The sequence below is a fragment of the Calidris pugnax genome, unplaced genomic scaffold (genome assembly GCF_001431845.1).
Source record: "Calidris pugnax isolate Ruff unplaced genomic scaffold, ASM143184v1 scaffold68, whole genome shotgun sequence".
Taxonomy (NCBI): Eukaryota; Metazoa; Chordata; class Aves; order Charadriiformes; family Scolopacidae; genus Calidris; species Calidris pugnax.
The window spans coordinates 2595239-2618268 of record NW_015090921.1 but is presented as its reverse complement, the minus strand read 5'-3'; the positions used below and the strand labels follow the sequence as shown (position 1 = coordinate 2618268).

The 23030-nt window shown below is 46.9% G+C and overlaps 1 protein-coding gene across 6 annotated transcripts in view; it reads left to right on the top strand.

The window, feature by feature from the left end:
• Window positions 1–14441, top strand: part of ATG13 (autophagy related 13) — a 35495-nt gene extending 21054 nt beyond the window's left edge. For 2 of the 6 annotated variants that reach the window (XM_014950281.1, XM_014950279.1), the window contains 7 exons: window positions 743–833; window positions 6728–6861; window positions 9228–9345; window positions 10072–10149; window positions 10443–10559; window positions 11015–11143; window positions 13382–14441. In XM_014950281.1, the coding sequence (XP_014805767.1) occupies window positions 743–833; window positions 6728–6861; window positions 9228–9345; window positions 10072–10149; window positions 10443–10559; window positions 11015–11143; window positions 13382–13459 (745 nt within the window). In that variant the 3' untranslated portion in view covers window positions 13460–14441. Of the gene's footprint in view, window positions 1–742; window positions 834–3413; window positions 3513–5115; window positions 5227–6727; window positions 6862–9227; window positions 9346–10071; window positions 10150–10442; window positions 10560–11014; window positions 11144–13381 lie in introns of all 6 variants that reach the window. The other 4 variants (XM_014950282.1, XM_014950280.1, XM_014950283.1 and 1 more) reach the window with 3 other exon arrangements.
• Window positions 14442–23030: the final 8589 nt, after the last annotated feature.

Here is a 23030-nt window from a genome sequence, read left to right as displayed (position 1 = left end):
GTGAGGAAATAACCGAGTTGAAGTCTAGGACCATGGTGGAGGCATCAAATTATGCCCAAATACTGAGCCTTTTCCACTACCTGCCAACTGCATGGGAAGAGAGACTGGAAGATTAGTGTCAATCATATTGGCATTGTTGAGCACATGAAGGGTGGCATTTTTCTCCTCGTGTCTAGGAGACTGAGTGCAGCACGCCCTAGTCTTTTCCCAGATTCCTTACAGGAGTGTTTGGACACAAAGGATGGTTAACCTTGGCTGCCTTTGGGAATTTCAAAGTGTAACAGTTAATCCTGCTGTAGAACTGCATGTCCAGAGGCATGTATCTCCAGGTATTCCCACTGGGGAAAGATAAGAGTTGAATTTCTCTTTGTAGATGAGAGATTTGTCTTCTCTAAAATGCATGTGAGGGCACTCAGACTGGGACCAGTGCTGGTGTTGGACAATGGTTCTGTAAACACCAAAGGCAGTAGCACTAGCTGGTATAACAAAACCTTTAGTTAAAAAACATGGAGGGAAGTGTTTCTATTTGGGGGTAGAAGAGGAGCGCCTGGGGAAAACTAAAGTTTCCATACCCTGTTTTCCTCAGTTCTGTCAAGTAGATGATGAGCCTTTCATAATTCTCCTTTCAGCTCCTCCCAAATACTCTCAACCTCCCTGCAGTGTTTGTCCCAGCCTGTTTTACCACCTGCTTGTTTTAAGGAACATTTCCAGTTAGGAAGCTTTGCTTTTCTTGCTACTTTAGAGCTGGCGAGGACAATGGTGCAGTATACCCCTCCGTAGAAGATTCCCAAGAAGTGTGTACCACGTCTTTTTCCACCTCTCCTCCATCTCAGGTAAGAGATGCCAGGCTCTTTTTACTCCTAGATACAACAATCACTATTAGGGTAGTGTGCATGCTCCTACATCAACTGCTGTGCAAACAGGCAGCCTCCTACTGCTAATTAAAATTGAACGTGTGCATTATTTATATCGTTACACTCTGACTAAAACCTAGTTAGATGCTAATTTCAAGGAAATGCTAGGGGACTAGAAAGACCAAAGTACTGAGAAAGATTAAAAGAACCTACTCCTGTAGCTGGGCTAAGATACAGCAGAGCATTTACACATTCATGTACCAATACTGCAGTAAGAGGAATTCAAGAGATTTATTAAAGCATAAGTAGAGGTAACAGACTGACATTGAGAAAGAAGCACTGAAATATCAGGAAAATGCTTATGGCACAGCCATATTTTCTGCATTGCAGAATGGAAAAGCAGGAAAAAGACAAAAGCTGTATGTGTTGGGCCATCTAGAACTAGCTGGGGCAGCAGGAATAAGTATCAGCAAACAAACTGGGTCATAATATTGAGCTAGGGACTTAATACTCTGTGCTTCCACCTACCCATGCAAATTTCATTTTAATTCATTTAACTAATTCAATTTTAAAATCAATAGATAATGGTTTCCTTCTGAATTTCAAAAAACCAGAAACTCCAATTCTTCCTTCTTTTACTGTCTTCGTATATCTGACTCCACAGCTCTGCATTTTGAAGACTTGCCTAGATTTGGCTGGTTTTCTATAGCTTTAAACACTCAAGAATGTCCTGCCTTGTTGTCCAGCCAAGCAGATGGCTCTACTGGACTTTAAAGACAATCTAAAGACTCTAAATCTCTTTTGCTGTGGATGTGAAACATAGAAGGAAGTAGAATTGGAATGCTGATCCAAACTGAGAGAATTTGCTATGGGTCTGTCTACTGATTCAGAGGAATTAGTATGGCTGGCTTAGCAGAATGTATTCTACCCTATGAATGAGCCAGAAATGAGCTTTTTTTAGGGACCATTTTTGTGCCAAGTGTCGAACTAATCAGCCAACGCTCATGGTAAGTCTGATGGAATAAAGCTTTTCTTGTCGTGCCATACACAGCTCAGGAGAGGAGTTTGCAGCCGAGTTGTGTCCTGCCTTTTCACAAAGAGGGTGAAATTCAGAAGGGTTCCTCAAGAGATTTCCACTGGCTTGCTCCTGCCAGTGCTACTTAACACTAATAGTGTATATAAATACATGGAAGTTGACATTTCCCCAGGGGACATGAAGCTTTGCTGTCCCTGAGGGGAAAAGCTTTATGAAACCAGATGAACCTTGAGGATTCATATGAAGTTCTTGCCTTTCCTGTGGCTCATAGTTGCCACATGCTCTGCACTTATTTATAAAGCAACTGCCAGTCTTTGTTACCACAGTTAGAAATGTAAGGCTGTCTTGGCAGAGTGGTCTCTAAAGTAAATTAGAAGGGGGAAGAAAAAACCAAAAAGCTAATTTCTTTCTCCTGCTTTCTGTATACAAAGAAAAAAAAAAAAAGCTAATTTCTTTCTCCTGCTTTCTATATCCAGTGTAATGTGTAGGAAAATACTGGGAGATGTGTGGTTCTGAAGGCACATTGTCCAAATCTCTGCCTTCCTTCCCAGTAGAAATGAGACCTAACCTGCATGATACAGGGGAAGAGCATTACCTTCTCCCTGTGGGCTTGCATAGCACCTCTGTGTGTGTTGTGGAACAGCCCAAAATTCAGAAGTCTGGCCACGGATAATACCCAGAAATGAAACCTTTATAAAACTGAAAACTGTTGGTAGAAAAATGGCTGGGAGAAGGTACGGGACTGAACAAGGTTTAGATTGCCCTTTTTGCATCAGTACCCTCTCTGAGACAGCGTCCACTTGTGGAGCATCACTCCTCTTTGAGGGTGTTCTCTCTCCATACCAATGCCTTTGAATTGCACATTAGTCTGGGTCCCTTTATTCCAAGGGTGTAGCAGAGACCTGCCAAGGTACGATCCCCAAGAACACTGGAACATCATATTCCAAGGGTGTAGCAGAGACCTGCCAAGATATGATCCCCCAAAACACTGAAGATCTGGAGTGTGTGTCGATGGAGAGAGTACTCAAATACGTGTCATTTGAATGTCCTGAAAAAAAAAAAAAACACCCACCTACCAAAAAAACCCAAAAAACCCCTTGGCTTTAAAAAAAAAAAAACAAAAACACCCACGTACCAAAAAAACCCTCTTGCCCTTTCTGCCATCCACTCAGCCTCCTCCTTGCTAATTGGCTGGTGCCGATTCTAATTAGCTGTGGAACAATCTCTGGCAGTTACTTTCTGTCAGCGTTCACTGGACTCTTAAAATATTGCCTGCGTTGAGTGGTTCTCTGAGATTGGAGCACAGTTGATCCTTCACCAACCAGATGTGCTTCTGGCACTGCTGAGCCTTCTGCTCAGGTGTGGCTGCTGCAGCCACAACCTCCTCACTAGCATTCAGTTCATCCAACTCTTTATAGTTCTTCTCTGAAGTCCTTCTCTCTTTCTCTCTCTCTCTTTCTGTCTCCCCCCTCTCTCACTCTCTCTTTTCCTTGTTTCCTCTGTGTGTCTGTGTCTGTGCACAGTGTGTTTTTACTGTCACAAAGGCACACTTTCAGACCCCTCCTCCCGTGGTGACGGACACCTTGAAGGTCCCAGTGATGGGACTGGCCTTTTCACATCAAGTGAGTTGTCAACAGAATATGCTATCCCTGGCCAGATACAGTTCTGGCGTGACAGAACAAATATGGGAAAGTACCAATTTGACAATGTGGAATGTTTGTTGTGTGTGGGAAAGGCTGGTGAACCCAAAATGGGCCGGGCCAGGCTGCTTAAAGGCATTTGCAGATGTCCCAAAGACAGGGCAAGCACCCCTGAATAACCAGCAGCTCTTGCAAGGATTAATTGTTAGCAAAAGACACAAAGCAGTAAGGCACAGTGCTGAGTGTTCTCTCTTAACAGCCAGCATCCCTAGAATCTGCACAGTCACCAGTTAGAACTTTTCCTGGGTTAAAACAGAGGAGGAATTTGAAGGAGGAAGGAAAAAAAACCCAAACCAACAACAACAACAACAAACCACAAAAAAATCCAACCAACCAAACAAAAAAACCAAACAAAACACCCTCACTTCATCTGTCTTCCTGGTTACAAGTAACACCTTTTGAAGACCTGAATTACTGTTCTTTGTTCACATCTTGCAGGTTTGTCTAAAGTCATGTTCCTCGTGTTTGTGCAAGTCTCTCACAACAGAGGACAGAGAAATATTAAAAAAAAAAAATAATAAAAACCAAACCAGGAACACTCAGCTACCACAGAGCTGCCAGAGGATTTCTAAAGGCAGGTGGAGAACGAAGCAGTTTGAGGTTAAAAGTTTTACAGTTCTAATGGTAACAATAAGACAGGACTTGGAAAAATGGTTAAAGAATGGAGAAGCATGGCTGTAGATACTGAAGATTTCTTAAACAGAGGTAATATGGGTGGCAACACTCCCTAGGAGTCCTTAAGGGACTTCTGAGGAGCTCCTCAGAAAGAGTCAAGCTGGCAGGGTACCTCTAGGAGCAAACCATGGTACAATATTATGCCTGCTCTCCTCTAAGAAGAACGTTCAGCTTAACTAGCTGAACTCTGTATTCTTTGGCTGAAGCTGAACAGACCCTGAAGATCAGCTGTTTTAACATGCAGTGGGAATAGATTCAAACAGTTGATAATGCAGTTGTTTTTGGGGGGTGGGGAAATATTAAATATTAGCTCTTTAATTAAACTTGATGATGGCATTCATGCTTTTTCCAGTATGTGAAACAGGCCTGTAGAGCAGAGCTTCCCTGTGACTGGACAGTCATACCCTGCACAGCCTGCCCCTCTGTGTGCAGGGCCCAGACTCAGTCCCCTACAATAAGAACTTTTTAGAATAATAACCTCCACTTTTGGTTCCACTGGGGAAATATTAACTATTAGCTCTTTAATTAAACTTGATGATGGCATTCATGCTTTTTCCAGTATGTGAAACAGGCCTGTAGAGCAGAGCTGCCCTGTGACTGGATGTCAGTCATACCCTGCACAGCCTGCCCCTCTGTGTGCAGGGCCCAGACTCAGTCCCCTACAATAAGAACTTTTTAGAATAATAACCTTCACGATTGGTTCCAGTGAAAACCTGGCATCCTTCTGCCACTCTGTCTTTTCCTGTTCCTTCTTCAGTGACTGGTGATTATTCAGACTGTGGGGCCTTCCCCTTCCTCCCTCCCTCCTTTCCCTTTGCCCCTCTTTGTTTTTTTTTCTCTTCTTCCTTAGCTTTCCAGCTCTCGTCTTTCCTATCAGCCCGCTGCCCTGGGAGTTGGATCAGCTGACATGGGGTACCCTCTGCTCTTTGCTGGTGGCTTGAATGCTGCACACCCTCACCAGGTACTCGTAGAGGGTAGAAGAAGCATGGCTGGTGTTGCAACCGTTACGTGTGGCTTGTACACCTGACAGAGACCTTGGAACTAGTGCATGCGTTGGCACCCTGTCCTTCAAGAATGAGAAGGGTCTAGGGGAGACACAGAGAAAGCACAGTTTGCCCAGGAGCTGGGAATTAGCTCCTCAGCATCCTTGATTTTGGGGCAGGGTAGGAAGAAACTACGGAAGGAAGAAACTATGCCAAGAGAGCAGGGAACCAGACCTGTTTGCCTGCACCAGCGGGTCACTGGTTCCAAATTTGGGCTGTTTTAGAGATGCTGCCCAAGCACAGCACTGTAGCCTAGACGTAGGATACACTGACAGTCCATAGTGGCATATTTGCAACCATCCATCAGACAAAATAAGCTGACACCTGCCTTTTTCTGCCTGTGATGTTGCTTCTCCACTAGAGTTTTGCTTACACTGTGATGGCAGCAAGAGGATACAATTATTTCTTCCCCCCACCCTCTCTCCTTGAAGCAGAGGATGTATGACCAGATTGCTCTGCGGTGTAGGGAACAAAAACCAGTTTATATTGTGGTGGTCACCTTCTGCTTGGCACCTCTCTCTGCCTCACGCGGGACTAGAGCCCAATCATGCACCAAAAACCCCACGACTAGTCCCAAAATGACCAAATTGGCTCTTTGTTGCGCTGTGGTGTTGGCCTTACCCTGTCCTTCAAGAATGAGAAGGGTCTAGGGGAGACACAGAGAAAGCACAGTTTGCCCAGGAGCTGGGAATTAGCTCCTCAGCATCCTTGATTTTGGGGCAGGGTAGGAAGAAACTACGGAAGGAAGAAACTATGCCAAGAGAGCAGGGAACCAGACCTGTTTGCCTGCACCAGCGGGTCACTGGTTCCAAATTTGGGCTGTTTTAGAGATGCTGCCCAAGCACAGCACTGCAGCCTAGATGTAGGATACATTGACAGTCCACTTTGGCATATTTGCAACCATTCATCAGACAAAATAAGCTGACACCTGTCTACAATAAGAACTTTTTAGAATAATAACCTTCACGATTGGTTCCAGTGAAAACCTGGCATCCTTCTGCCACTCTGTCTTTTCCTGTTCCTTCTTCAGTGACTGGTGATTATTCAGACTGTGGGGCCTTCCCCTTCCTCCCTCCCTCCTCTCCCTTTGCCCCTCTTTGTTTTTTTTCTCTTCTTCCTTAGCTTTCCAGCTCTCGTCTTTCCTATCAGCCCGCTGCCCTGGGAGTTGGATCAGCTGACATGGGGTACCCTCTGCTCTTTGCTGGTGGCTTGAATGCTGCACACCCTCACCAGGTACTTGTAGAGGGTAGAAGAAGCATGGCTGGTGTTGCAACCATTATGTGTCACTTGTACACCTGACAGAGACCTTGGAATAGTGCATGCGTTGGTCCTCCTGGTCACTGTAACATCCTTGCAACTTTATTATCAAATTTATCTTTTTCTAATCAGTCTGCTGACGACCCTTCCTCTCCATCTCAGCTGATCGGTCCAGGCAAAGATGGGGGAGTTCCCCCAGTTCCCAGCCAGCCAGCACATGGCACTCAAGCTGACCAAGAAAGGATGTGCACCCCACTGGATGGAGTCCACTACTCAGCAGCTACTCCTTCTAGTAGGTAGGTTGGTTTTAGGTGATCTGCCACTTGTGCTACCCCATTTCTAATCCTGTTAAGGTAAAACTTTGTGTTTTCCCCTTTTTTAGCTATTGTTTGTAGTGTAACTACTGTCTTCCCCAAAACAACGAGCAGCTTTCTCAGATAGGGGCTTTTTCACCCTTTTCCAATGGTCCTTACCCATCTTACTTACACCTCCTGGTCACTGTAACATCCTTGCAACTTCTATCAACTGCAACTTTATTATCAATTTTATCTTTTTCTAGTGTCTCTGCTGATTTTGCTGATTGTAAAACAACAAGATGAAATAAATTCACAACTCTTAAACTCTCCAGATACTCAACGTGAATTGTTACCAAAAACAGTTGTAGTTGCTGCAGATCTATTCACTACTTTATTAAGAAACTTTAGGCACAAAATTACTTCAAAGCAAACAATGCAACCTCAAACTGTCCTAAATCACCTCCTTTTCACCTATTAAATCCTTCTTTTTTTTTTTTTTTATTTTTGCCACCTTATTTCTTTCTTATGAGGTCTTTCTTGGAGTCACCTAGTTCTGAGTCAAATATCTGAAGCAGAGATTTTGCTATGAGGAAACCAAACCTCACAGTTGCACCAGCACGTTCCTGGGTGTGCTGTCTGAGCGGTCACCTCCACTTGTGCTACCCCATTTCTAATCCTGTTAAGGTAAAACTTTGTGTTTTCCCCTTTTTTAGCTATTGTTTGTAGTGTAACTACTGTCTTCCCCAAAACAACGAGCAGCTTTCTCAGATAGGGGCTTTTTCACCCTTTTCCAATGGTCCTTACCCATCTTACTTACACCTCCTGGTCACTGTAACATCCTTGCAACTTCTATCAACTGCAACTTTATTATCAATTTTATCTTTTTCTAGTGTCTCTGCTGATTTTGCTGATTGTAAAACAACAAGATGAAATAAATTCACAACTCTTAAACTCTCCAGATACTCAACGTGAATTGTTACCAAAAACAGTTGCTGCAGATCTATTCACTACTTTATTAAGAAACTTTAGGCACAAAATTACTTCAAAGCAAACAATCGGGGGAGTTCCCCCAGTTCCCAGCCAGCCAGCACATGGCACTCAAGCTGACCAAGAAAGGATGTGCACCCCACTGGATGGAGTCCACTACTCAGCAGCTACTCCTTCTAGTAGGTAGGTTGGTTTTAGGTGATCTGCCACTTGTGCTACCCCATTTCTAATCCTGTTCAGGTAAAACTTTGTGGTTTCCCCTTTTTTAGCTATTGTTTGTAGCGTAACTACTGTCTTCCCCAAAACAATGAGCAGCTTTCTCAGATGGGGGCTTTTTCACCCTTTTCCAATGGTCCTTATCCATCTTACTTACACCTCCTGGTCACTGTAACATCCTTGCAACTTTATTATCAAATTTATCTTTTTCTAATCAGTCTGCTGACTTTGCTGATTGTAAAACAACAAGATGAAATAAATTCACGATTCTTAAATTCTCCAGATACTCAACGTGAATTGTTACCAAAAACAGTTGCTGCAGATCTATTCACTACTTTATTAAGAAACTTTAGGCACAAAATTACTTCAAAGTAAACAATGCAACCTCAAACTGTCCTAAATCACCTCATTTTCACCTATTAAATCCTTTTTTTTCTTTTTGCCACCTTATTTCTTTCTTGTGAAGCCTCTCTTGGGGTCACATAGTTCTGAGTCAAGTATCTGAAGCAGAGATTTTGTTATGAGGAAACCAAACCTCACAGTTGCACCAGCACGTTCCTGGGTGTGCTGTCTGAGCGGTCACCTTGCCAGAAGACTCAATCATTTTTATTTTTTTTTGTTTGTTTCAAAGTTCTGAGTACCTGTTGTGATGTATCAGGCTGCTGCCTTTGTAACCTGACAGGATTCTGGTTCTGGCCCCCACCTCCTGATTTATCTGTGACTGCTGTCTTACTGAAAAAATAATAGCCCTGCCTTTGTAACCTGACAGGATTCTGGTTCTTGCCCCCACCTCCTGACTTATCTGTGATGCTGTCTTACTGAAAAAATAACAGCCATGAACAGGAATTGCTGTGAATGTGCACATTCTGAAGTTAAAATTCCATCTCCAATAAGAAAAAGCTATTTCAGTTGCCAGCAACTTTTCATTCAACTAAATAGTTTTCTTCCAGCTTCAAACAGAAATCTGGTCCCACAAGTGTCCCACTCCTCCCTTTTCATGCTCATGACTGAGGAGGAAGGTGGGGCCCAAGGACAGAGACTTCTGTTGTCCTCCTTCCAATGCTAAGACTAAACCCAAAAAACCAAAGAAGTCTTGTAAAGCATGTGATTTATCTATATTGGTTGTGCCATGAGGCACTAATTAGCCTGTTTTCCTCCCCCAGTGAGGACACAGAAACGGTATCCAACAGCAGCGAAGGGAAGTGTGGCTCCCCACATGACCTTCTGGAGACCATCTTTATCCGGAAGGTGGGAGCTTTTGTCAACAAACCCATTAACCAGGTAACTGGCAGTAGATCTTCTCAGAGGGCACTGTAATACCTTTCTTCTCCCATCTGTTCAAAAAGCACCCCAATGCCAGGGCACCCCCCAGAGACTGAGCGTGCATAGTCTTACTTCCTGCAGTTCCCTACAGGGACCTACCATCCTACAGGGATGGTTTTTCAAAAAATCCTTTGGGGATTTGACAGCCATCCTACTTGCCCTACTTTGCCAACACCCTATTTGGGTATGGAAGCCTTGAAACGCCCCTTGGGTCCCACTATCAAAGGTTCATAAACTGGGGAAGCTGGTAGCAAACCTCCCTTCTTGGAAGGGACACGCAGTAGACCAGTTCTTCACAAGCAAGCAAGTATTTAAGCTCAGCTAGGACAGCTTAGAGATTGGCCCAGCTCCTAAAGCTGCTCTTAAATAAGTTTTTTAAGCCCTCTTCTAGGCTTTTTGGATGGATGAAGGGGAATTGTTTGAATTTGTAGCAGTTAGTTAATCCTTCTCTGTATTATACAAGATGTAGATAAGCAGTCCCACCTCAGGGTATGTATCTGCATTAGGTCAGCTGAGTACAATCTCCCTATTTTATGCCTTTTAAATGAGGTTGTCAGCCTCCTGCCTAATTGCTGACTTGATCTTGGGCAATTTTTAGCAGGCCTGACAAAGACTTTCAGTATCCTTTTCTGTGCTGGGTAAGCAGAGCATCTTAGTGAAATTCTGTTTGCTGAATCTCCTCAGGTGACCATGGCCAACTTAGACATTCCTTTTGCCATGTTTGCTCCCAAGAATGTTGAGCTGGAAGATAACGACCCCATGGTAAGCCTCTTCCAGAGGTATAATATGTGCCTTCTCAGCTTACACAACACTTGTGCTGTTCCCTGCCTTGAATACGCTTTGTTTTTGAGCAAAGAACTAGTCATTCAGATTTATTTGGTTTCAAGAAACCTCCCACGTTGAGTCTTGGGCTCTTTAGACGTGCAAATAACAATTTGTGTTTGCTGCCCCTGCTGTAGCACGTGTCCAACCTCCTAACTGCCCCCACACTGTCAAAGTACACAGAAGGATGTGATCATAAGACCAGTACTCACCAGCTTTGATTTCTTGGGCAGGTCAATCCTCCTGACTCCCCAGAAACTGAATCTCCTCTCCAAGGCAGCTTACACTCGGAGGGCTCCAGTGGCAGCAGCACAGGGAACACCCACGATGACTTTGTTATGATTGACTTTGTAAGTGCCCTCAGCTGTGCTCTCACCTGCATCTTAGATGGGCTTCAGGTGCTGGGACAATGGCAGATGGTGTGGGAGTAGCTTTCAGTGGGGGTGGGAAAGACTCGTGATTGACACTTCAAAACTACAGCTTGACTGTCCCAAAACTGCAAAGACACTGATACTCAGAACCAGCAGCTACAAGTTAAATACTCTTTCAGTTCCCTACCAAGACCTGGGCTTGCCGTCCTCTCTCTAATGCCTAAAGCAGCCAGATTCCAAGGAAATCCTCTCTTCCAAGTGCTCGGGCAAGCACAGATCTTGGCTCTTCTTCAGTTATTTAATATTCATTATTGCAGCAGCAGTAATAATGCTGAGCTGTTTACTGATGGCAGGGAATGACCTTACCTGAGGTTATGACAAAAGGGAAGCCAAAGTCTCTGACTGGGAATTAACGGCGGTATCTCTGATTCTAGAAACCAGCATTTTCAAAAGATGACATTCTTCCAATGGACCTGGGGACTTTTTACCGTGAGTTTCAGAACCCCCCTCAACTCAGCAGCCTCTCCATCGACATTGGAGCGCAGTCCATGGCAGAGGATTTGGTATGGAACCCCAAAACTTCTGTTTGTGGGAATCATACGTCCCTATTCCTAGTTTGAAAAGAGACGCGTCTTCATAGGATCATAGTTTGGGTTGGAAGGGCCCTTTAAAGGTTATCTAGACCCCCATTAATGCATTTCAGACAAACGTGATGGTACACACGAGCCTCTGGAACTGGTACCGAGCTGTTTACTGATGGCAGGGAATGACCTTACCTGAGGTTATGACAAAAGGGAAGCCAGAGTCTCTGAATGGGAATTAACGGCGGTATCTCTGATTCTAGAAACCAGCATTTTCAAAAGATGACATTCTTCCAATGGACCTGGGGACTTTTTACCGTGAGTTTCAGAACCCCCCTCAACTCAGCAGCCTCTCCATCGACATTGGAGCGCAGTCCATGGCAGAGGATTTGGTATGGAACCCCAAAACTTCTGTTTGTGGGAATCATACGTCCCTATTCCTAGTTTGAAAAGAGACGCGTCTTCATAGGATCATAGTTTGGGTTGGAAGGGCCCTTTAAAGGTCATCTAGACCCCCATTAATGTATTTCAGACAAACGTAATGGCACACACGAGCCTCTGAAACTGGTCTGTTTCTCTTTCAGGCATTTCACACTATTTCTAGTGTGAAATTGGACTGAACTAGAACTATTGGTGCCTGAATTAGAACTAAAGTTCTAATTTGCTTTGTTGATGATAGTTCATGTCGAAAGACTGGGCTTTTTCTATGTTAGTACTTAAGAAGATAGTTTAATGAATTTAATGAATCAATAACTGCAGCTGCAGTGGACTGATTGCATAGATCAGTGACCCTCTCTTCTATGGCGTATATCGAGAAAAGATTTTAAGAATAAAGAAGCTGAAATGGAGCTGGAAATAGACTGTCAGTGTTGTGAAAGCCTGGGGGAGCAACTCAAGCCACTGCTTTCCACTAGAGGTGCAAACCAGGCATTGAAAACTTCTGTACTATAGAAAACCTGTTTCACTAGTAACTACTTAAAGCCTTGTTTGTTGTGCTAGATCTTTTGCAGTGTTGGGTTGATGGTTGGACTCGATGATCTTAAAGGTCCCTTCCAGCCTAGACAATTCTATGATCCTCTGATCTTCAAGCTGAAGGCTGCTGCTGTGGCTTTGTGTCATTCAAACCCCCCAAACTAATCCCAGCTCTGGTGTGTCAAACTTAGTGGTGAACTGGGCCTGATAATCCCAGCTCTGGTGTGTCAAACTTAGTGGCAAACTGGGCCTGATCTTTACTGAATTTAACTGAATTTTAGAGTTGAAAGGGACCATAGAGATCATCTAGTCCAACTCCCCTGCTGAAGCAGGATTGCCCAGAGCTTGTCAGAGCATGTTACTCAGGAGCATCCAGGTGGGGCTTGAAGATCTCCAGAGAAGGGGACTCCACACCCTCCCTGGGCAGCCTCTTCCAGGGCTCTGCCACCCTCACCCCAAAGAAGTTCTTCCTCAGATTGGAGTGGAACCTCTTATGTTCCAGCTTGTGCCCGTTGCCCCTCGTCCTGTCACTGGGAACCACTGAAAAGAGTCCGGCTCCATCCTCCCTCAACCCACCCTTTATATACTGTCAGCATCAATAAGGTCTCCCCTCAGCCTTCTCTTCTCCAGGCTAAAGAGTCGAGTCTCTCTCAGCCTTTCCTCACCAGGGAGATGCTCCAATCCCTTAATCATCTTTGTTGCCCTACGCTGGACTCTCTCCAGCAGTTCCCTGTCTCTCTTGAACTGGGGAGCCCAGAACTGGATGCAGTACTCCACTTGTGGCCTCACCAGTGCAGAGCAGAGTATTGGTAAAATCCTGGTGGGGCTGGTGAAACTCACATTGAGGGTGAGTGAGGCATTGGGCTTGCAGGCACTGCAACGTGCTGTGGGGAAAAATTAACCCAAAAAGCTCAGAGCTTCGGGTGGCTCCATGAAGGCAGTGACACCAGCAGGTCATTGCGCCGCAGCCGGTGGTGGGAATTGCACAAGGTGAGGCCCCAGTGCACTTGCTGTTCCTGCAGAACAAACACACCCTGGGCAGGGTGCCCTCCTCGGGGTCACTGGCTGGGTGCTGCTAGAGGACTTGTGGCTTTGTGCACGTGGGAGGTGGAGCCCAGAGCAGTGGGGAGGGCTTGCACGGCTCAGAAACAGCATTTTTGCCTCAAAGCATGTGTTTTCAAGTTTCCTTTTACCTGCTGTGAACGGGCCCTGATCTCCACTGATCTCCCCCCTTCTCTGTCCTCCCAGGACTCGTTACCAGAGAAGCTGGCAGTCCACGAGAAAAACGTCAAAGAGTTTGATGCCTTTGTAGAAACCTTGCAGTGAAGCTGGTTTCCTGCAGCAGTTCTTCCTCCTCAAGGCATCCTGGAGAATGACCTCAATGAGTATCTCTGTCGCCCCTGCTCTGCCTTTCGTCTCACCTCGACTAGTCCCTTCCATCCAGTGAGCTTTCATCGATTGCTGTCCTCAGCAGCAGACACAGCTCATCTGCTGGTTCTCCTCAACTGACACCACCGCCTAGTTCTGGGCTGCTTTTTCCTGCTCACGCTCAGTTTCAAATTCAAGACTCCAGTAGCTTCAGGGGAAGCCAAACTCCAACGAATGAACCTTATTTTCTCTTGGGTCTCCGTTCTGCGTGGAGGGGCTTTGTCAAAAGTTGCCACACGCTTCCTCCAGAGGTCCTACTGTTGGTTCCCCACCTGTAGCTCTTGCTAACGAGACCTTTTTTTTGTTTTTCCTACGGTCCGTGATCCTGTTAAGAGCGTAGAAAGCTTTGGCTCATTTCCAAAGGCCTGTGAGTTCAGCAGATTCAACAAGGTTTTTTTGTTGGTTGTTTTTTTTTAAGTCTGGGACATCCATTCTGCAGAACGGGGGCGTTTCATCCTGACTTGAGCGTGAGTGCCTGGAGGGGATATCAGCTTCGGGGACCCCGTGTCATACAAGTTACCTTTTGTTCTCCTGCTTCTTAAGGAGCTGGGTCTCTACGGTCATTTTTTTTGCACGAGGCCATCGTTAAGGGGGAATGAAACCACCCAGAAGTGCTCTCCATCCCTTCCTTCCCCAGCGTACTGACCCCGGGCCGTGCCGGATTTGGCGGCGTTGCCGGTCGGCCAGCCCGCACGCAGCAGCTGTCACCGTGCTGAATTCATTAATCTCTGCTTTGGAAATGTAACTGTAAATACTAGGAATCCTATTTCTTTAGGGTTATGTAACTAGGAGTCAGTCTTAGCCCCAGATTTCTTTTCCTCTAACCCTCGCCGACCTTCCCGCTTTCTGGTTAATAGATGATCTTAAGAATCGAGAAATATTTATTGCTTTTAAAGAAACCTATATTTAAAAAGATGTTCTGTTTTCATGTAGTTAAGTGCGGGTCGTTCTGCCCTGGATCACTGCAGCCAGCAAGTGTGCCACGGAACCCTGGCCAGTGAGACTGGTCTCTCTTTGCAGGAAAATATCCAAAATATTTATTTTCTAAGACAGACTTGATTATTCTGATATAATACTCATTTTTGGGGACTGTGTGTCCATTGCAGCCAGTCAGGGCCCATTGCTAGAATGAAATGCACACCTTGGTGGTGGGGTGGAGTGACGGGGACTAGGTAAAAAGCTGTATTCTGATGGGCAGGGATGAATTTGGAGTGTTCTTCGGCCCTTCAGAAGGCAGCTTTTTAAAGAAGCACATTTTGGGGGAGCTTACGGTACTTTTTAATCAGCTGGGTTTTGATTAGCTGAAATTTTATTTTTTTAATGATGTGGCTATCACCAGTGTGAGTGGTTGACGGCGCTCGGTGGTTCATTGGGCTGGTGCGTGTCTTTTGCCTGATGTAAGGATGGGAGGAGAAACAGTGACACTAAACAGAAACTTAGATAAGGTAGGTAGGTCCTCTCCTGGTTCTCTCTCCCCCTCCCACGTGTGACTAGTGAGCAACTGCAAGACCCCTTACTGTCCCAAAACACTTCCCTTTTCTTTCTCCAGAAGTGGGGTTGTGTTGCCTCAGTATTGAAGAACCATCTTAATTTCCTCAGAGCGGCTGGAGTGACCAACCTTCTCATTAGTGCAACGTGGCAGCTTCTTCCACTTGGCTGCTTTCTCAAAGAAAAGAGATTGCCAGCAGCTGCCAGGGAACCCCACCTCCTCTCCAGAACACAATTTCTGGGCCAGGACCCAAAGTTCAGAGTAGAGCTGCTTGTCAGGTCAGAGCAACACAAAGCTTTGAACTTGTGCAGCTTCTTTGTTGAGGGACGTGTTCTGTAGAAGAGGTCAAAAACTGTAGGTGAGAGCTTTATTGAAGGAAAACTACTCACCAGAACCTTTATTAGCCTCAACCAATTCAGCTTTTCGTATTGAAGGAAAACTACTCACCAGACCCTTTTTAGCCTACTCAACCAATTCAGCTTTTCAGCAGCCTCACACAGGAATTGCTTAATCCTTGCAAAATCAGATGCACGAGCTTCTAAGAGAGCTTCCAAGGCAAACAGCTCACGAGAAGGCTTGAGTTACCTGGGGTTCAACAAATACTTCATCCCTGCAGCCAGAGCCACCTTGTTTTACAGGTGGAAAAGGTCACAGGAGCACGAGGAATGAATAGATCAGCTGGTTTTCACCTCTGCTCATGAAGTTAGTCTCTGCCACCAGGTAGGAAGTGGTTGCTGTCACCTTTCTCTCAACGTACCAGCTGTGCTTGGGGGCAGCGATACCATCTGGGCTGCAGAGATGAGCTAAAGCTCTGGTTTCACACCGTCCACATGGAGAAGGACAGACTGGGTTGAACTTCATCTAGCCAAGTGCTCCTGCTGTCCTCTTCTCCTGCTGACAAGCTGTGGAGTTGGCAGAAAGCTCACCATTCTTGCTGATCCTGCCTAGAAGGTCCCCAGAGCCAAATCCTCGTGCTCGTTGGCTCCAGCTCCCACGTCTCATAAGGTGGAACATCAGCGTGGCACGTTGTTGGGTTTGGTTTGTTTTTTTCCTACTTCCAAAGGCTGGAAATGTGCCCGTAGAAGCTGCTGGTGTGGAGCTGGATGGCCATAGCAATAAAGAGATTCTCCGGGGTTGAGTTCTGCGCCTCTTTTCGGGACGTTTCCTCAGTTTCAACACGTCGTGGCTCCATCTCGGCGTCGGGTTCCCTGACCACAAATGCTCTGCTTCAGTTCAGATGGAGGTGCTGCCGTGGGCTGCCACAGCTGGGGCTCTGAGGGCTGGTGATTTTAGCAGCCGGCTGCTCCCTTCTATATTAAGGACAGTATGGACGTAGCTGCTGAGTTACAGAGACTTTGGGTGGAGGGGAAAGGCTCCTAAATGGTATCGTTTTTGGAAATAGTCTCCAATGTACTTTAAGTGTTCAAAGAATTTCCAATAAAACTTTTACCTAAGCAGTGCTCTGGTTTGGGCTTTTCTCTGCGTGTAGTGACGGGCTCTGGGGCGGTCCCAACCTCTCAGCCTTTCTTCTCCAGGACACGGGATGATGAGGAGAAGATGGAAGGGGTGGCCTGTTGGTCCCAGATGGGGACAGTCCCACGGTGTTTGGCCACGGGGACCCTCCCCAACGAACTGGGAGATTGAATTATCTGTGTGTCCCACCCCAGCTGAAATATTGTCTTCAAAAGAAAGGGGTGGGAAAAGGGGGAAAACCAACCCAACCAAAACTCAACCACCAGAAAAATTTGCATTGCACTTGGTTCCTCCTAGAGCCTTAAAAGGAGGGTGGGAAGGTTTTGATCTGATAGAAGGGTTGGAAGAGAGCAGTGAGATGGGGAAAAGTTATCAGAGCTAGAGCCTTAAAAGGAGGGTGGGAAGGTTTTGATCTGATAAAAGGGTTGGGAGAGAGCAGTGAGATGGGGGAAAAGTTATCACGGGTACCCCTGGGGAAAGACCCCGCTGCCTGCAGTGCCCCTCTGAGAGACAAACTGAACAGTTGGGTTCTAGCGTTGCTTAAAGTCAACCCTTTATAACACACCACACCATGGAAGGTGCTGACTCCTTTCCCTTTGAAGGAAAGGCAAAATGGTTAAAAATCCCTGTGTAAAACTAACCACTGCTGATTTAAGCTGCAGTGTAAAGAGCGTCTGGTTGTTATAAAGAAGAGAAAGTGGATGGAATGGCAGGAATGGGGAAAAAAAGGAGAAAAATGACTGTATATTTGAAGGAACAATGAGGGGAAATAGTGTAGCGTGGGGAACCTGGGTGACTATTAATAGCAACCTCTTCTTAATCTTATCTTCAGGAAGTGAAACACAAAACCAAGCACCCCACTGAGCCTTATAGATACTGATCTATCCACGTTATATGTGTGTGTGTGTATCATTTCACACATTTACAAAAGACACTGCAAAATGGGGGTAGGGAAATGAATTGTTGGCAAACTGGCATAAATGTCCTGGGGGATCTGAGCCTTCAGTATCTACCACAGCACCAGTAAGAGAAGGGATTGGGAAAAAACATCAGCAAATAAGTGAGAAAGCAAACAGTTGTTGTAAAAGGATGATTAATGGCCGAGGTCATAAACAATCCAACACCAGGCAATTGTTGAGCCTGTTGCATGTATTTAAAATAAGAAAAGTGTTCTCCAAATAACAGCCTTGAGATGTTGCTGTAGGACCAGTGTATTAACCACACTGACCCCAACTCGTTGAGCCTGTTGCATGTATTTAAAATAAGACAAGTGTTCTCCAAATAACAGCCTTGAGATACCACACTGACCCCAACGCAGGGTTGGGAAGGGCTGGAAAATCACAGCCTCCAGCCAAAAGCTCCATCCAGGTGAAAAAGCTCCAGAGAAACAGTAAACAACCCCTCAACTCTCAAACTGAGGTACAGCCCAGGAAGCCACGGTGGGTACGGAAGTTAATAACTCTGACCACGAAGTCTTACCTGTGAACAGACACCAAAACCACCTCCACCTTCTGGTCCAGGGGGGACAGCTTGGGACGAGTCACCCCGACACACAGCAGGAGAACCAGCAAGGCTGGGAAGCCTTTAATTGGATGGCTTATCAGTAATTAAAACTGAAAAGCTGTTTTATAGATGCTGAAAGCGTTAACATCAACATGAACACACCATCCAGACAACAAGGCCAGTGGCCATTTTAGCTCCAGTGCTCTCCCTTCAACTCCCTTTCTCCCACCTGCTATTGGGTTCCCTTCACCTGCACTGTTAATTGTAGTAATCACTTTGCACTCAACAGCCTTTCAAGTAGCCAAAAAGCTTACGGATGTAGCCAACAAATCACAGTGTCTTTAGGAAAAGGCAGTTAAGTGTAGGTGGATCAAGGGGTGGAGTGTAGTGATCCTGACCAGAAGATTGTGCATCCAGGAGTTAGTGACCCATGTCAATTTAGAGAAGGTGGAGGCCTCTGCTGGACTTCTCCTGGCCACCAGGATACACTTAGCCAGCTAATCCCAACCAGAGAGCCTGCAGCTGGCTCCAACTCCACACCTGGTGACACCACGAGCTTGAGTCCACCTTGAGTGGTGACAGGGAGATGGTAACAAGGAAGCCCGGCCCTGCTCAGGGAAGAACCAAACTTGAAACACTTCATTTTTTGGTTTAATTCCATTTCCAGCCTGAGGCTCCTCCAAACTGGTATTTCTTCCAGAGTTACTCAGCAGGAGCTGGTCCGTACCCACACTCCTCCCTCTCCTCAGGGCTGTGGTTGGCAGCATGGCCAGCCTTGCTTCTCCTTCTTGTAGATGTGCCACAGCTGCTGCCCACTGGACAGACACACCTGCATCTGGGATTACATTTCCATTTTTATTGAAATACAAAAAGTGCAAACTGTGAAATCGAAGGTGGGTGCGGATTAGAAGGAAATAAACCATGTGAACCGTGAAAACCTCAGCCCTGCACCTGACAAACAGCAACAAAACAACAACAACAACAAAAAAGGCAACGGGGAACACCAGCAACAAAAGCAAAAAGCCAAAAATTTTGCACAGGAGCCCCCCTGTGTAAAAGAGAACCCGGGGACCAAACTTGGCCCTCAATTATCTCTCCCCAATTATTAAACGTTGCCAGAAGGCATCCATCCAGATGGCCAAAGCCACCCAGAAGGTCTGGTATGAGGACACAGGTTGGGCCAGGGAGTGAGCAGAGGCCGTTAAGACAGGAGGAGGCTGAGCAGAGGGGAGGGGGGTGGGTGCTAAAAAGCAGGGGGTTGAAATGGAGGAAGTAACACCACCACCCCCCACCCCCCAAAAAGGAGACATGGCTCATAACTAACCTGAAAGATGAACCAGGGAAGAGACCCTTGGGCAGCTCTACAGCAAGAAAACCCACCAAGACCAGCACCTTCATGAGATCCTGTCCCCCACCTACCCTTGGCAGAGAAACCCAGCCCAGCCAGAGCCCTGCCTGCGTTGAGGAGGGGGATTTAACCCCCTGGGCTTGGCTAACGTGAGCTCTGGTGGCCACTCACCCGGCACAAGCTCCAGGCTGGCCCGTGCCCATTCCTTGCTGGAGTCCCAGGAGGGATCTACAAGCCCTTTGGGAGAGCAGCCGGCAGGAGAAAAGCAGCCCTGGTCACTGTGCCTGCCCCAGGGCCCCCCCCCAGCAGTTCCAGCACGAGGAGCAGCAGAGGAAAAGGGGATATTTACTCTGGATCCCTTCCAGGACTTAAGCACTTTCCCACCATGAGCAGTAGCAGGTTCCTGAACACCCTCCAAATCCACTCCCTGCAGGCACCCAACTGGAGCAGGCTCTTATCCCTGCCTGCAGGGGATGCACCAGGCTCCATTTTGCTAAAAAAAAGGACACCTTCTTTCAAGAATTCACTTTAAAAAAGAAAAATTAAAAAAAAAATAGAGAGAGAAGTAAAAAAAAAAACCAGCACCCACCAAACAAACTCCAGCCAGAACATGGAGACTCGCAGCAATCCCTGCTCTCCTGGTGGAGAGGAGCTGAGCTTTGGAGAGCAGACTTTGGCCTCTTGAGGGATCTGCTTGGCAGGGTAAGGTGGGAAAAGGGACTAGAGGGGAGAGTGGCCCAAGGAAGCTGGCTAGTATCCAAGGATCACCTCCTCCAAGCTCAGGAGTGGTGTATCCCAAGAAAGAAGACAACGGGCAAAAAAGTCAGGAGGCCTGCACGGATGAACGAGGAGCTCCTGCAGAAGCTCAAAAGCAAAAAGGAGGCCCACACAGCATGGAAGCAAGGATGGGTAAACTGGGAGGAACACAGAGAAACTGTCCAAGAGGCCAGGAACCAGATTAGGTGAACTAAAGCCCAGATAGAATTAAATCTGTCCAAGGACAACAAGAAAAACTTATACAAGTATGTCAGAGATAAAGGCAAGACTAAGGAAAATGTGGGCCCTCTCCAGAAGGAAACAGGAGACCTGGTCACCCAGGATATGGAGAAGGCTGAAGTACTGAATGACTTCTGCCTTGGTCTTCACCAGCAGGGGCTGTAACCACACCACCCGAGTCACAGAAGGCAAAACCAGGGGCTGTGAGAATGAAGAACCACCTGCTATGGGAGAAGATCAGGTCCAAGACCATCTAAGGAACCTGAAGGTACTCAAGTCCATGGGATGTGATGAAATCCATCCACAGGTCCTGAGGGAACTGGCAGATGAAGTTGCTAAGCCACTTGCCATCATATTTGAGAAGTTGTGGCTATCTGGTGAAGTTCCCACTGACTCGAAAAGAACATAACCCCCATCTTCAAAAACAGAAAAGGGAAGACCTGGGGAACTCCAGGCCAGTCAGTCTCACTTCTCTGCCCAGCAAGACCATGGAGCAGATCCTTCTGGAATCTCTGCTAAGGCACATGGAAACTAAGAAGTGACTGGTGACAGCCAACATGGCTTCACCAAGAGCAAATCATGGCTGACAAATTCACTGGCCTACAACGGTGTTACAGCGTTGGTGGATAAGGGTAGAGCAACAGGTGTCATTTACCTGGGCCAACATGGCTTCACCAAGAGCAAATCATGGTTGACAAATTCGCTGGCCTACAATGGTGTTACAGCGTTGGTGGGTAAGGGTAGAGCAACAGATGTCATTTACCTGGACTTCTGCAAAGCGTTTGATGCTGTCCCACATGACATCCTGGTCTCTAAATTGGAAAGACATGGATTTGACAGATGGACCATGTGGTGGATCAGAAACTGGCTGGATGGCCACACTGAAACAGTTGCAGTCAATGGCTTGATGTCTAAGTGGAAGCCAGTGATGAGAGGTGTTCCTCAGGGGTCAGTACTGGGACCAGTGCTGTTCAACATCTTTGTCAGCAACATGGACAGTGGGATTGAGCACACCCTCAGCAAGCTTGCTTGTGACACCAAGCTGTGCGGTGCGGTTGACACACCGGAGGGAAGGAATGCCATCCAGAGGGACCTGGACAGGCTGGAGAGGTGGGCTGGAATGAACCTCATGAAGTTCAACCAGGCCCAGGCACAAATACAGGTTGGGCGGAGAATAGATTGAAAGCAGGCCTGAGGAGAAGGACTTGGGTGGTGGTGGTGGATGAGAAGCTCAACATGAGCCACCAGTGTGCACTGGCAGCCCAGAAAGCCAAATGCATCCTGGGCTGCATCAAAAGAAGCATGGCCAGCAGGTCATGGGAGGTGATTCTATCCCTCTGTGCTCTTGAGACCCCACCTGGAGCACTGTGTCCAGCTCCGGAGTCCTCGACACAGCAAGGACATGGACCTGTTGGAACGGGTCCAGCGGAGGGCCATGAAGATGATCAGAGGGATGGGGAACCTCTTCTATGAGGACAGGCTGAAAGAGCTGGGGTCGTTCAGCCTGGAGAAGACAAAGCTCCAAGAAGACCTTATAGACCCTTCCAGTACCTGAAAGGGCTACAGAAGAGAGGGGGAGGGACTCTTGACCAGGGAGTGGAGCGATAGGACAAGGGGTAACGGTTTTAAACTGAAATAGGGGAGATTTAGACTAGATATTAGGAAGAAATTCTTTCCTGTGAGGATGGTGAGACCCTGGAACAGAGAAGCTGTGGCTGTCCCATCCCTGGAGGGGTTCAAGGCCAGGTTGGACAGGGCTTTGAGCAATCTGGTCTGGTGGGAGATGTTCCTGGGGGTATTGGAACTTGATCTTTAAAGGTCCCTTCCAACCCAAACCATCCTATGATTCTAAGCTTCCCCCAGCCCTGCTCCTCTCACCACTGGGCAGGGAATGGTCCTTGCTGCTCCACAGGGCTGGAATGTGCCAGGACCAAGGCTTCACCCCCCAGCACACAGGCACTTCCCCTTCCAAGTTGCCCACCTTGGGCTTGTTTGGAGAAGTTACCTGGGTTTGCCTTTCCTTGAGGGGGATATAAGCAAAGCCAGTGTCAGCTGCAGATACAGTCAGAGCACCAGGTCTCCCCCCGTACTGACGTCTACACAAAGTGGGGTGCCTGCAGGGAAAGAGGGGCTGCACTGGGCTCCCTCAGCCTCCACGCTCCTCCCAGGCTGCCCAGAAAGAAACATTGGGGCAATTCCACCTCTCTCCACACTGTCCATCCCAGATTACTCCTCCACAGCACGTCAGCCCTGCTAACTCCCTCTAGCAGAGATCGCAGGTGAATTAGGAGCCGAGGATCTCCATCTCCAAAACATTTATTTCATTACTCAATTCATATCCTGGACAAACAGGAAGACTCCCCCTCTTGGAAGAGGGAAACCAAACAGCCTTGTAGCCCCCACGGGGCAACGTCCCCCTGGTATCTTAGATGGGATCAGACCCAGCCCACTCCTAGAACATCTCTTGCTCCAGCCTTAGTCATGCTTGGTTTCTTGCTCACTGCTTCCCACCCACGTGTTGGTGTCCTCCTCCGAGCCAGCTGGAGAGCTGGCTGGACCTGCATTCCCATCCATCCCCCTTCCAGAGCTTAGCAAAAAGAGCAATTTCCAGAATTCCTGCAGCAGACATCACTTATTTCGATTACAACTGTGGCACTGAC